Source organism: Petaurus breviceps, unplaced genomic scaffold (assembly GCF_028583685.1).
Source record: "Petaurus breviceps papuanus isolate PSGF00001 unplaced genomic scaffold, PetGlider_PUasm1.0 90760, whole genome shotgun sequence".
Lineage (NCBI taxonomy): Eukaryota > Metazoa > Chordata > Mammalia > Diprotodontia > Petauridae > Petaurus > Petaurus breviceps.
In genome coordinates, this window is record NW_027187338.1 from 7,317,782 (window position 1) to 7,333,161 (window position 15,380).

The 15,380-nt window shown below is 41.4% G+C and overlaps 1 protein-coding gene across 11 annotated transcripts in view; it reads left to right on the top strand.

The window, feature by feature from the left end:
* MACF1 (microtubule actin crosslinking factor 1) overlaps positions 1–15,380 on the top strand; it is a 410,697-nt gene that overhangs the window by 354,063 nt on the left and 41,254 nt on the right. For all 11 annotated transcript variants that reach the window (XM_069068000.1, XM_069068006.1, XM_069068005.1 and 8 more), the window contains 9 exons: positions 216–300; positions 827–1,068; positions 4,319–4,525; positions 6,576–6,695; positions 8,768–8,875; positions 9,573–9,791; positions 10,475–10,678; positions 12,546–12,777; positions 14,083–14,309. In XM_069068000.1, coding sequence (XP_068924101.1) covers positions 216–300; positions 827–1,068; positions 4,319–4,525; positions 6,576–6,695; positions 8,768–8,875; positions 9,573–9,791; positions 10,475–10,678; positions 12,546–12,777; positions 14,083–14,309 — 1,644 coding nt within the window. The remainder of the gene's footprint in view (positions 1–215; positions 301–826; positions 1,069–4,318; positions 4,526–6,575; positions 6,696–8,767; positions 8,876–9,572; positions 9,792–10,474; positions 10,679–12,545; positions 12,778–14,082; positions 14,310–15,380) is intronic.

The window sequence follows — 15,380 nt, forward strand, 5'->3', positions numbered from 1 at the left end:
AGTAAAGGGGTATGGGGAAGGGATGCAGTAATTAAAGGAAGTAGTAGCTGAGGAAAGTGAGATAAATAGTGCCCTTGTTTTATCTGATCTTCATTAACAGTGTATCTGCTTACCCTGAAGTTAGTCTCAGTCTCACCTCTGCTTAACATCCCTTTCTGTGCCATTAGAGGCCCTTTGACAGAAATATTAAAATGCTATTTTTTTTTCCTTTTCAGGCTTTAAATGAAGAGATTGTTAACAGGAAAAAGAATGTAGATCAGGCTATTAAGAATGGACAAGCTCTTCTGAAACAAACAACAGGTATCATGAAATGAGCAGTTCTGACTACTTGCCTAGTCCATAGGTCACTCACATGTCCAATCAGATGATCTATATGAGCCAATTCCTTTTCTGTGTATGAGAAGCTTAGTCCCTGCTGATCATATTACAGGCTGCTCCAGGGAGGCTGTTTACCCTGTGTTCCTGTTTCCTGTTAAGTCTCTGGAGACACTGAAAGACTTTGTTCTCTCACATCTGCTTCTAGATGAAGATTTGCTATGTAGGGTTTCTTTTTTCTTCCCAAGCAAAGAATACAGATTGTCACCATTCTGTGGAAATTTTCAAAAGTGTATGAGAAGACTTTCTCTCATTTTTAGCAGTCTCAAAAAATGGCTTAATTTTTCAACCTCAGAGAAAGGACATTAAGAACTTTTAGTCCAGGTTTAAAGGAACAAGGGGTATGGCTATTATGAAAATATAAATCTTTGGCTTTACTTGGCAAAGGAGAGTAGACAAAATCCCCCTCTTGATATAAATGATTCACTGCACTCTATGCTTTTCTTCACAGGGGAGGAGGTGCTCCTCATCCAGGAGAAACTGGATGGGATCAAGACCCGCTATGCTGACCTTACTGTCAGTAGTTCCAAGGCTCTAAGAACATTAGAACAGGCCCGCCAACTCGCCACTAAATTCCAGGCCACTCACGATGAGTTAACTGGCTGGTTAAGTAAAGTAGAAGAAGAACTGATGGCCAGTGGAGGACAATCTCCTAAAGGGGAGCAAATTCCTCAGTTTCAGCAAAGACAGAAGGTGAGCCATATGTTACAAGTGTGAGAAATGAAGTCTCCCTGCTTTTTCCAAGGCAGCAAGTTAGTACTTGGGTTTGGGTTCTATGATACCACTCCCCTGCTCCGTGACTTGGGATGAAAACCAAAAATGGTTCCATAGTTTCTTCTTCCACTAAATGGAGACTTCCATATCCTCCCTGTGTCATGGGAAACATATTTCATTAACAAGTCCTTTGAACTTACTACAAGGAGAGGTGATAGGTGAGGTAACTCTTACTGCCTAAAGAAGTCTTTATAGGGAAGAGATTATATCCCTAGGGAATTTGCTTATTTTTAAGAGTTCATTCATTCATCCAACAACCATTCAAAAATTTTTATTGGAATCTTTCCTTTTTACATCACCTTCATTTTCCAATACATGCCTTTGCCCTCTCCCACCTGAGAGCTATTCCTTATTATAAAGAATGAGGAAAAGAAAGAAAAAAATAATTTAAATAAAATATATTAATCAAGTCTGTGTGTTGTTACACTTTCATAATAATAAATGCTAGCATTTGTATGGTGCTTAAAGTTTGCAAAGCACTTTACAGAAACTACCTTCAGGTTGTCACAATAACCCTGAGTGGTGGGCACTGTTATTTGCTCCATTTTACAGGTGAGGAAAATGAGGCAGGCAGTAAAGTGACTTACACAAGGTCACAGAAGTAGTAAGTGTGTCTGAGGTTGAATTTGAACTCAGGTCTTCCTGACTCCAGGACCAGTACTCAGTGTAGTATGGCACCACCAGCTGCCCATAATTCCCCACTTCTGTAAAGAGGGAAGGGAGGAGTATTCTCATTTCCCTTTTTCAGAGCCAGCCTTTGTCTTTTAATAAGAGTGGTCATATTTTTGTTGTTGTTGTTGTTTTATTTTGTTTTTTTAGAGGGGGAAGGCGGGGCAGTTGGGGTTAAGTGACTTGCCCAAGGTCACATGGCTATTAAGTGTTAAGTGTCTGAAGCTGGATTTGAACTCAGGTCCTCCTGACTCCAGGGCCAGTGCTCTACTTACTGCACCACCTAGCCGCCTCATGTGGTCAGTTTTGATATGGGCTGTTATTGCTTTTTCCATTTGTGCTGTTGTCATCATGTATATTCTCTTCCCGTCTCTGTGTATTTACTTTGTATTGATTCATCTAGGTCTTTTCATGCCTCCCTGTATTCTTCATAGTCATGGTTCCTTATTGTTTCATGATACTGCATTACACTCCAGTATCACGATCTCCTTAATCATTCCCTACTCATGGGTATCTGCATTGTTTCTGGTTCCTTTTCACTACAAAAAAGTCACCAGGAATTTTGTTCTGTATTGGGACCTTTCTTGCTGTCTTTGACTCGCAATAGGACATAAGACCTCTGGGTCAGAAGGTTTGGACATGTTAGTCACTTTCTTAGAATAATCCAGATTGTTAGTACTTTAGTGTACTTGTTTTCCCACATCCTCTCCAGCTTTTATCATTTTCCTTTTCCGTCATCTTAGTGACTTAGCCAGTGTGTGATGCTACCTCAGAGCCGTTTTAGAGACTTCCTCTAATTATTAGTGATTTAGAACATTTTATTATATAATTTAAAAGAAAATTAAGCTCTATGTAGAACATTGACATTTTCAATTACAGTCTTCTCTGCTGTTATATATTGAAATGTTCATTTTATTTGGTTTTTACTTAAGTTCAGAATTTTTTTAAAAAGAAGACAATAGGTGACATGCTTGTCAGATTTACAGATAAACTACAACCTAGAAATATAATACATAGGAATGACAGATTTCAGGATCTAAAAAAGATGAAAAGCTGTCCTGATAAGGTCACATCTAAAAGATGGCCTGGATACAACTTTGATTTCTCAAAAGCTACACAAGTGGAACACAAGCTTATTCAAGTCCTGCCAAGGTGTAAAGACTTTTAAGTATGGTTCTCAGACTCTGTGCCTATCAGCCAAGGGAGCACCCTAGCTAATTTTAGGGAGAAAGAATCATTACCAGAAGGCTGATCCCCAGGCAGTGAATTTTTGACACACAACAACTGATAAAATGGTTTGGTTATGTAGTGGTTTAGAACCAGTTCAATGGCACAGTGGATAGAGCAATGGGCATAGAGTCAGCAATATCTGAATTCAAATTTGATCTCGGACATTTGTTAGCTATGGAACCCTGGGCAAGTTACTTAACCCTGTTTGCTTCAATTTCCTTGTCTATAAAATGGGGCCAATAATAGCAGGGTTGTTGTAGGGACCAAATGAGATAATATTTATGAAGTACTTTATGCAGTGCCTGACACATAACAGGCACTATAAAAATGCTAGCTGCTGCTACTGCTGGTGGCAGGAAGCAGACACGTTAATGTGTGTATATACCTCTTAGGGTGCTAAAGTTAAAGCACCACCTTATCTGTACTTCACAAAGCCATGAAAACCAGTGAGCTAAGTAAAACTAAAGATCATCTTTAGTATTTCCCAAGACTTTCATTTGCCATTCATCAACAGTCCTTGAATGAATTTTAAAATGCTAACTGTAAAGCAAAGAATAAATTCTGAAAGACCCACATGAGGTTATTCAGAGCAATTTCAGCAAAACTGGAACTCTGTGAACACTGAGTACAACTGCATTTTTTTTTTTAAAGAAGAAAGGGGGAAAAAGAGCCAAAACTATTAGATAGGGCTGGTCTGGGAGGGAGCACAGAATAAAAGCATTTCTCTGCTTGGTAGTTTTTGGTTCTGCCTTATTAAATTTAAGGTGGAGGATTTGGGTAAATTTTTATTTTTATTTTTTTGCTTTATGGAGGGCAGTCAGGGTTAAGTGACTTGCCCGAGGTCACACGGCTAGTTTTTGTGTTAAGTGTCTGAGGCCGGATTTGAACTCAGGTCCTCCTGACTCCAGGGCCAGTGCTCTATTCACTGCACCACCTAGCTGCCCCTGGGTAATTTTTTTTAAAGGATATATTATATTGTTCCTTATTTTTTAAAATGAGTTGAAAGGAAGAGGATATATAGCAAATATTTTTACCCAAAGATAGACTGACTCTGAAAGACTCCCAACATCTAGCAACTAAGCAGAAAATCAGGTTGGGAATATACTGAACATTTTGCAATAAAAAAAAAAAACTGAAGGAAAGAGGTCAGAACCCTTTTGGGATATGTGGCAGAAATGGCTCTTTCCCCCTCTCCTCCAAGGTAACTATTAATTGTGTTTTATTTAGCCTGAAAATTTGTGTGACCTGAAAACCTGTCTTTCCTTCCTAGGAGCTGAAGAAGGAGGTCATGGAGCACAGGCTAGTACTGGACACAGTAAATGAGGTGAGCCGGGCACTCTTGGAACTGGTGCCCTGGCGAGCCCGGGAGGGCCTGGATAAATTAGTCTCTGATGCCAATGACCAGTACAAACTGGTTAGTGACACCATTGGGCAGAGAGTGGATGAAATCGATGCAGCTATCCAGAGGTCACAACAGGTATTGAATGTACTCTACATGTGTACTTTGTCTCCAGAGGGATGCTCTGGAGGGGAGCCATGGCCACTGGGGCAGTACAAGCACAATTTCTAGAACAGCAATTATAGGATCAGGCCAAATGGAATCCTCAGGGCATATTTCAGGAGCAACTGAGTGAGGATTCGAGAGAATGTACCAAGGCTGAAGGTATAGTTGGGGGATAATTGGGCCCTTTGATGGAAAAAACATAAAGAAGTATATGGAAAAGAAGGAGGTCCCTTCCTAATGATAGTACTGCCAAGCTGGTGAACAGTGCTTTATAGTAGGTAACCCGTAGCCCCCAGTTATAGCCTAAATACTTCCTTATTTTTGTCTGAAATAAGAAACTCTCTTAGAATTGGACAGACTAGGGAAGGAAGCAAACAGCTGTAATTTCTGCCAAATCATAGATTGTAGACCTTTGATGCTTGAAGGAGACCAAGGAAATCTAGACCAACCCACTCATTAAATGTGTCAGTCACTTTTACAAAGCAAAGCTAGCTCAGGAAAGAGAATATCCCATTTCCCAGCTTCTTCCTTCTCTTGCTTTCTTTTTTTTTTTTTTAAAGCAATCGGGTTAAGTAACTTGCTCAAGGTTACATGGCCAGTTATTTCCAGGTGTGGTGCTAATTATCTGAGCCTGGATTTGATCCAGGTCATCCCAACACTGGAGCCGATGCTCTTACTCGCTGAGCCACCTGGCCGCCCCCTTCTCTTGCTTTCTTAAAAAAAATGGTAACTTCTTTCCTTTGTCTAAGTGTCATTTGACACAGAGCTGCCATGTGCTTTAAACCTGTTAAAGAGGGATTAAATAAGAGCTCACATTTGTACAACATTTAAAATTTCCAAAGTTTGATTTATTGAGTTCTGAGTTTGCATTATTTTCTTCTGACTTTCAACAACTTTGTGAGGTAGGCAGTACAGATGCATTCCATCAGCTTTATGGATCAATAAGGAAACTTCTTCAATGGAAAGTCATTTGCTGGGTTTGTCTTGGCCCAACCGTCTCAGACCTGCCCCGACCCATCTAGGGCAGGCACATTGAAGTCAAGAACCTTAACCAGACTGAGCCATTCTAATTATCTGCATTTGCTCACTTGTCATCTGAAGGTTGATATTAATCCTCTCAATCACATGAAAAGTAAATTGCTCTCTTGCTTGCTTAGGGAAAGGTTACTTTATCTTTAAATATTTGTGCAGGCAGCTTGATAGATTTGAAAATGAGGAGGAAGCATATAGGTCCAGTCTAGATAAGAATAACTCAGTGGAAGAGATATTTATATGTATATATTTTTATGTGTTCATATTTATCCATTATATGTTCCTATTTGTGTATTGTATGTTCTTGTTATTAATATATGGTAAATATTAAATATGTCATTAGTATATACAAATACATATAATGTACATTTTTCATTAAAGTTTGCAAAGCAACAACTCTTAAGCTAGAAATCTATCATTGCTTTGGTTCCTGAGGGTTTGACTATTCCTTAGTGTGACCGGCACAACTTTTCTGCAGTTTTAACATGCTCTTCTGGAGCTGCTGGGCTCCCTGGCTAAATAAACATCCCCAGATCTTCTGTAGTTAGTGTGAGGCATGCCATCACATTAAAACATTTGTTTAAAACTCTTATGGTTTACAGTCTGGGCACAGAGAGGGATTATCAGAAATAATCACTTCTTGTGTGTTTCAGTTATCTTTAGTGATGAGTACTGTTTTCTGCCATGTACCCATATTCATTTCCTCCATTACATATATCCATATAGGTTTATTCCTACAAAGTTCATTAATTGCTTCCACAGAAATCAGGTATTAAATTCAGCAGTGTTACATGAGTCAATTAGTGACCAAAGGAATGGTCTTATAAAGGGGGAATTACATTCTGCAGGAGGGGAAGGAATCTCTACAGAAAGGAAGTGGGGAGGCGCTATTAGCACAAGTAGCGACCTTTCTATGTTAGGTAAATTTGAAGCACTTTAAAGAGTGGACTGTTGCTTGTAGTAATGTGTTTTTTTCCCATTCTCTTGATAGTATGAGCAAGCTGCTGATGCAGAATTAGCCTGGGTGGCTGAAACCAAACGGAAGTTGATGGCTCTTGGTCCAATCCGATTGGAGCAAGATCAGACCACTGCACAGCTACAAGTTCAGAAGGTAAGTATAATGGTCACACACAGGTATGTCTTAATGAAAGTAAAGATAATAATAGTAATTGATAATAATCACTAGTGTTCATATAGCACTCTTAAGATTTGCAAAATGCTTTACACATATTTTATTTGATCCTCACAACAACCAAGTGAGGTAGGTGCTGTTATTATACCTACTTAACAGAGGCTAAGAGAAGTTAAGTGACTTTCCAGGGTCTTATATCTAGTAAGTATCTGAAGCTAGATTTGAACTACAATCTTTTGACTCTCAGTTCAGTACTCTGTCCACTGTGTTGCCGTAGTTGCCCTAATAATCCAATTGGCTTTAGAGTGAGGAATTAATACATAATGTCCAACAATGGTTTTCAAAGGATCTCAAAGACTCAGAGGCCATCTAGTACAGCTCGTACAGGAACAAGGCATGTCATCATTCAAGCTTTTCTTGAAGATCTCTGGGGAGGCAGAGCTTCCTACCTTCCAAGGCAGCCTCTTCTACTTTTAGAAAGCAGTGTTAGCAAGTTTTACCTTACATTAGACCTATATCTCCCTTTCTACAGCTCCTATCCATCATTCCTTGTTGTGCCTTCTAGGACTGACAAACTAATAGAATCTTTCTTCTCCATGACTGCCCTTCAATACCTGAGGAGAGCTGTCGTGTTCTCCCTGAATTTTCTCACCCCTGTTCCCTTAGATATTTCTTTTACGACAGTAACTTGAGGCCTGTCACGATATTGATCACCCTTTCCCTATCAAGGCCTTCAGAGCACACATGGTGCTCCAAACTGAACACAGTAAATTCAGCAGATACCATGATCCTGAATTAAGTAAAATGGCACACTGGCATAGTAGCAGTCCAGGAATTAGTGTTGGAGATTCTAGAGGAAGGGGAGGAATTTCTGGTTTTGTGAAATGGCAAACATGTTTATAGTCAGTGCAGAAGAGAGGGTGGTTGGTAGTTTCTTGGCAGAAATTCAACAGGAAAGGAATTTATTTTTCAGTTAAAACACAGGGCAAACAAAAACTGGTTATTGTTCAGATTCAGTAAGAGCATTGTATAGGACAGCATATGACCATATGAAGTGTTTTCTCTAAAATTTAACCTAATAACAATGACTTAGAAGAAACTGTGACATAGTGGAGTCAGAAAGCCCTGGATTCCTTCCCCTCTCCCCCCCCCCCCCAGACACATAATGGCTATATGACCTTGGGCCACTCTCTACATGTTGAAAAAGAAGGATCCATCTGCACAGCCAGGAGTTTGCTTTTTAGGAGCTCCCTCTGTCAGTTAAAGTATAGATTCAAGTCACAAATAAGGTATTTTTTAATTGGGCTTATAAATATTCCTGCCACTGCTACTAGTTGTATGTGTGCCCCCAGAACTCACTTATGTTAGGAGCTTACTGACTTCCAGTGTATTGTAGCAAGGGTACCTACTTTAAAAACTCCAACCTGAAATGAAAGGCGTTGTTTAAAGTTAGAGTACTAGATCTGGCTTCAAAAATGACTTTGCACACTTATTAGCTGAGTGACCAAGGGCAAATCATTAAATTTTGATGAGCTTCAGGCAGCTGTATCAAGACTTTAAGTCCTAGATGGGTGGAGAGTTCCCACACCTGTGCAATCATGGGTGTTTAGCATACTGACTCAGAAGGTGTTTTTTAAATGATAGTAGGTGATCTCAGCCCAATAACTTATAAATGCTATGTTGGCTACTAAGTCCTTCAATAAAAGAAAATTTAAGATTTTTCGGCAGTAGTAATCATCATAGGTATCTAAACTAAAGCTACCAATGCTCACCCACTGCAAGTTCAGAATTAAAAGTCAGCATCATAGGGTCTTGGGGCTTGAGGGAAGGAACCTTAGAAGTCACCTGACACATTTTAAAAAGGGAAAAAACTAAAACCTATAAAAGATCGGTGATTTTCTCAGGTTTGCACAGGAACTAAATAGCAGAGCAGGGATTTGAACACATATATTGTGACTAGAAATACAGCATTCTTTCTTCTTAATTGCTCCACCTCATGGAAAGCTTGTCTGCCCTTATTTCTTTGCTAAACAGCATTTTCCTTTTCAAAGGCTTTCTCCATTGATATCATTCGGCACAAAGATTCTATGGATGAGCTTTTTAGCCAGCGTAGTGAAATCTTTGGAACCTGTGGGGAGGAGCAGAAAGCAGTATTACAAGTAAGTTATTTCCTTATACACAGCATGTTCAGAGGGCCTGACTTTTGGAAAATTAGAAGTACCCCTATGAAATAATACTTTTAAATATACTTTGCACCTTTTCTTATTGAAGACTGCTTATGTTTATGTTGATGTCCAACACTGAACCTACTCCCTACCCCTCATTCACCTTTTAACAACAGTGATGTAGGATGTGAAATAGGCATCTGTCCTCTCTTATAATAGCAATGACTCTACTTACCCTTCAGCTTTAGGACACCGGCTTTGAGTGATGTTCCCAGAGTGTATGATGGTTTCAATCACACTATCCATATATTCTCTCCTCTGATTCTCATCTCCCATGGCACACACTTGTGGAATCACTGGCTGAGTTGTGGGTCTGGCCATAGAATACACCCTTCTGTGTATAAAACCAGCTGGCCCAGAGAGGGAAGGTATTCACTACCTTGTCCCCAGTAGTTCTGTTGCTTTCTAACCAACAGAACTAACCTTTCCATACCTACATCTTGTTCATTGAAGCTAACAAATGGAGTGGTTTTGATGATGACGATGATGTGTTTTAATAGTGCATTAGAGTTTGTAAAGTGCTTTTTACCTCATGACAACCCTGCAAAATTAGTAATGCCATGTTGATCTTAGATTTTCAGACCAGAGTTTCAGCAACATTTAATATCACCTTACTCTTTCTCAACGGTAGGAGAAAACAGAGTCTTTGGTACAGCAATATGAGGCCATTAGCCAGCTCAACTCAGAACGCTATGCCCGCCTGGAGCGCGCCCAGGTTTTGGTGAACCAGTTTTGGGAAACATATGAGGAGCTCAGCCCATGGATCGAGGAAACACAGGCCCTGATAGCACAGTTGCCTCCACCGGCCATTGATCATGAGCAACTCAGGCAGCAACAGGAGGAAATGAGGGTAAGAAGGCTGGCAAGTTAGAAGTTTGTTTTTAAATTTCCATCACTGAAAATGAACTCAGCAGTCTGTTTTAAGCAGCTACGAAGTGATAATCTCAGTCATCTTAATGCCTCATCCATAAAAATAACCTAGGAAGTTTAGATTTATATGAACAGCTTTGCCAAAAACAGTCTTTGTGCCAGCAACTTCCTTTGAGTTAGAACCAAGCTTAATTAGAGCATCAGGCATTGGGGACGGGGAGAATCTATGGGAAAACAACCCAAAGAAGGGATGGAATGACTCAGCTGAGTGAGAAAGCCTCATCCAAGACAATGCAGTGTCTTTCCTAGAGTGCTGGAGTCCATTCATACTCCTTTGCTTTTCACTTGGCCTCCGCTCTAACTGGCCAGCACCCACATCCCTCTCCACCATGAGCTGAAGGGGCTAACCTGCACAAGTTAGCTGGAGTCCATGGGCAACTGGAGGCATAGTTTATGTGTGGTTTGCATGGAATATGCCCAAGGGACAATGGAAAGAGGAAAGAGTGAAAGGGAACTGGAGCTGAATCAGCTCTTACAGCCCCTGGAATGTTAGGTTTCCCAGAGTCTTAGGATGTGTGGGGCCTGGGCAGAGCACACCAATAAGTAAAAAGCCTGCAGTGGAAAACCATTTCAGTCTCAAGCTGGTTCTGTTCTCTGGCACAGCAACTGAGGGAATCCATTGCTGAGCACAAACCTCACATTGATAAGTTACTGAAGATAGGCCCACAACTGAAGGAGCTGAACCCTGATGAAGGTGAAATGGTGCAAGAGAAGTACCAGACAGCAGAGGCGACCTATGCCAGAATCAAGGAGGAGGTGCGCCGGCGCGCACTGGCGCTGGATGAGGCTGTCTCCCAGTCGGCTCAGGTACGCGGCTTTTCTGGGTCTTGGAGAACCTGTGACTTTGTTTGACTATAAATAAGCAAGCAGTGGCTGAAACAGCTCTGCTATGGAGAGGGGGTGTGCAGAAATGTCTAGCCCAGTGTACTGACTGCAGATGTGAAAAGACCAGAAAGTCTCGGAATATCTGAGTTCTCTTCAACAGCTCTTGATAGACTTGGCTTGGGGTAGTGGCAGGTGTTTATTCACTCCTTTGTGATTCTCTTGATGACGTCATAGGATTAGGTTCAGAGATTCTTTTCAGGGTCCTATAGGTAGTGAGTAGCAGGGTTAGGGTGTCTGCCTCCACGTCAGGATACCATCCTGCCTCTCCGGCAGGGCATTACTACGTAAGACTCAGCTTTGTAAACCTTCAAAGTCCGTGTCTCAGGCAAGGCCAGATTCCTAGAAGGCATGTTGAATCTGGTTTTAGAATGAGACTATATGAATCTTTTTTCCAAGAGACTGTCCTCAGCTGTTCTATTCTGACAGAGGCAGGACCCTAGAAAACGAGGATTTAGTGTGAGGGTGGAGAGGGGAATCCAGAGTGGGAGAGGTCAGAGAGCATGTGCCCCATGGATACTTGAGTTTAAAGCATGTAACTACATACTTTTCAACTAATATGATGACTGTTAATGATATTTTTGTCATGTCTGGGCATTTTATTCCTGCGTTTAGTCAATTCTCTTGGTTGGTATTTGTACTTACTCAAGTTTTTCCCCCACCTTCCGTCCCATCTCTCACTCACATTGTGGAATGTGTTACTGTATGTTGTTGCTGCCTGCCTCCTGTCTCCCCCACATCGTCACATTTCATTGTTGTGTTGACTGCGCCCTCCATTACAGATTTCAGAGGTAAGGTTCCCACTCCCATAGGTGATTTACTTATTACAGAGAATAGAGATAATTACCTTAAGAAGGGGATATCCAGGGAAAATTGGGGAGTTTTTTCCCTTTTACATAAAATAGGCAGTACAAAGCACTACATGACTTGAGGTAGAGTTGGGCTGGGGGGTGTGGTGTGGATGGCATTTAGAGATGTGGAGGGCTGGGAAACCATTTCCCTCTCAGGAGGTTCTGTTTGTAGCCTCCTGCCAGGGACCTTAGATGTACTCATAAAATAAGATCCACTATATTGATTGAGAACCTTAGGGTTGCCAAGTTCCTAAGGAAGGATCTTTAGAATCACTGGAATAGTCTAGATGAATGAACTTGACATTGGTAATAATTAGACATGTAACTGTAGCACTTTAAGGTTGACAAAGTGCTTATCATTTCCACCTCCCCCGTCACCCATTTGTTTCCTTCTCTGCGTAAATACACACAAAATTGTTACTTTGCATGTAAGGGTTTTTGTTTTTAATCCCCAAATCCTCTATCATGTTGAGATTTACACACTCCTGACACAGGGTTTCTGACCTGTGAATATTCAAGTTATGCATGCAGCCATCATCTGCAATGTGGCTCCACCAATTCCTATCAGTTTCATAGTCTCATCTCTTTCTTGTTGCATGATCAGGTGTAGGAAAACCATGACAGTGCTCCAGGGTTATCTAGAACCGTGATGAACTAAGCTAACTCCTAATTTACTCCCTGCACTGCCTTTAAGAATTCCATTTCTATAAGGTTCAAATAGCAATTCATGAGGAATTGTACCTCTTTAAAACAGGTGTCGGCATCCTGTGTCCTGGAGGACAGATGGATCTAGGCCACTATTAACGCAAACAGTGAATAGGGTCTACATCTAGCCCCATAAGCAACAGATAGCTTTAGACATTGCTACTACTCCCTAAAAATACATAGGAGAAATGAGTACCTGAGAGAGTATCCTACCTAATCAATGCATGTTTGTTTAGTTCCATGATAAAATGGAGCCCATGCTGGAAACCCTGGAGAATCTGTCTTCCCGCCTGCGCACACCACCACTGATCCCTGCTGAAGTGGACAAGATCCGAGAATGTCTCAGTGAAAACAAGGGTTCAGCCATGGAGCTGGAGAAGCTTCAGCCATCCTTTGAAGCTTTGAGACGCCGGGGCGAGGAGCTGATTGGTCGATCCCAGGGAGCTGATAAGGACCTCGCGGCAAAAGGTGTTTTGAATCTCTTTCCTTTATGAGGTCATTTAACTAATACTTAACTAATGGTTATTATCTCTTATTTCCCATCATATCAGCAATCTTTGATTCTGCCAGGAATATCTTGGGGGATAGGAAACAGAATGAAGCCATAATATGCTCCTGGCAAACTGAATTTGAATTTGGTAGTCCTGGTTCTTTTAATGAATGTAAAGGGTTAACTTCCAACTTAGCCTTAAACCTTAAAATGGGCTGTATTACAAAAATGTTGCTGAGCTATAACATTGATGTGCTTTTGAACCAGACCTTTAAATGGACCATAGTAGCAGGGGAGTCCCTGTTCTGTTTGAGTCATCACCACAGCCAGAACCTGGACTAACAAATTCAAACTCAGTTTGCCAGGAGCATATTAAGACTTCATTCTGTTTTCTTTCCCCCAAGATATTCCTGGCAATAGTATCAAAGATTGCCTGTATCCCATATCTGCTTGGTAACAGGAAGAGAAACCCTGCCACCCTCACTCTAAGATAGTCCCAGGGAGTATAGAGACTATCCTCAGTCCCTTGCAGCCCTGGCAGCAGATGTGATAACCCCTTCCTGCTCCTGTCCTACAGCAGAAGCAGGAGCTCCAGCTCTGGGAGCTCAGTCCACAAAGGGAAGGAGAGAGGTGATGTCAGCCAGTACTGCTGAGGATGGCCTCTCCTATGAAGCATTGGTGTTATGCTCTGCTTACTATGGCTCATTTAAATAGTTGGTTTATTCATCAGCCAGCAGCTGTCTGTAGATCAGATTCCCTAGGAGTGTGGCAATTCATATGCCACAGCACTTCCTATGAGTCAGGCTTCATGCTAGGCTCTGAGGGTACTAAGAAGTGAAACAGTCCCTGCCCTCAGGATGCTTACATTCTCCTGGGGAGATAACAACATATATGCAGATAAATAAGTATGTGCCATATACAAAGTAAACACAAAGTCATTTTTGGCTGAGAGGGAGAGTACTAACAACTGGGATGTATCAGGAAAGACCTCACATAGGTGGTAACACTTGAACTGGCCCTTGAAGGGAGCTGGGGATTTTGAGAGGCAGAAGTGACGAGGGTGACAGGCACAGGGGACAGCCAGTGCAGAGGCCCAGAGGAGAATGAACAGAATGTCTTATATGGACGCAGTGAGGCATCTTGTAGATTTCTCTAGAGCACTGTAGAAATGTCAGTCCCTTTGCACTCTTCAGTGATATGTGAGGACTTGGATGGAATTTCTAATGAGACCAGGCAACTACATACAGTGTGTCTTTATTTAATATCTTCTTTTCCCACATCAGAAATCCAGGACAAACTGGATCAGATGGTATTTTTCTGGGAAGATATCAAAGCCCGAGCTGAAGAGCGGGAAATCAAGTTCCTTGATGTCCTTGAGTTGGCAGAGAAATTCTGGTATGACATGGCAGCCCTTCTGACCACCATAAAAGATACCCAGGATATTGTTCATGATCTGGAGAGCCCAGGGATCGACCCATCCATCATCAAACAGCAGGTGGAGGCTGCTGAGGTGAGTACAGAAAATAGTGATATCTGATCTTACAATAGCCTTTTGACCTAAGTACTGTAGGTATTGTCATCCTGTTTTACAAATGAAGAGATTGAGGACCAGTGAGGTTGTTTACTTTGACCATAGTCACAGAGCTTGAAAGTGTTGGAGATGGGGCTAGAGTCTACTGTGTTTTATTTTCTCCTGAAAAAAATCCTCTTTAATGATAGATATTTGTACTCTGGATATTGCCTCATTTAAATTTCATATTTAGAATTTAGCCAAGTTCAATACCCACTTAACCTTTTCTCTCCAGAATTCCTCATTAGCTGGAAATTTGTCCACACTGGGTTTTAGATAGTCTCCCTCTGGAGTGATAGCAGATCCTCTAGTTTTTTCCCTTTTCCCACATGTAACTTCTTCCTCCACCTCTCTGCCAGTCGTGGCCTCTTTCTTATAACCTGCTTCCTCCAGGAAGCTTCCCCATCCATTCCCATGCTCCCCAGCCTCTGAACAGTATTATGGGCAAACTTTGCTGTGACTTAGGCTTGTGGGAAGGGTCTTTGGGGGGTTTTCATGGATGTGAGGGTGTATATGGCGGGGGGGGGGGGGCGCTGTGTGCATTGACCCTCTCTAGCTAAATATAAACTGCGTCATGATGAGAGTTCACATTTCTGTAACTCTGCATGTATTCTCTCATTTGATTCTGAACAATCATTCTAAGAGATAGGGAGTTCAAGGAATATTAGCTCCATTTTGTAGATAAAGAAACTGAGGCTCAGAAGAAAAAGATCTTGTCTGGGATCACCTAGAACTGGAAAACTGGAGCTTGAACCTGGCTCTTATAACTCTGTGAGCCCAGTGCCATTTCTTCTTTTTAAAAAAATGGTCACTTTTATTCTGATGCAGTGGATATTTCCAACAAACTAAGCCTTCCAAGTATATTCCTCAAAAACAAACAGGTGACTGAAACCATTGCCATTTCTATAGTCTGCACAGCGTCTGTAAGTCCTCTGAAGCTAGGCCCTCTCTTATATTTCTGTATCCTTTTAGAGTGCCTTTGTAATCCATAGGTGCTAATCAAATGCTGGA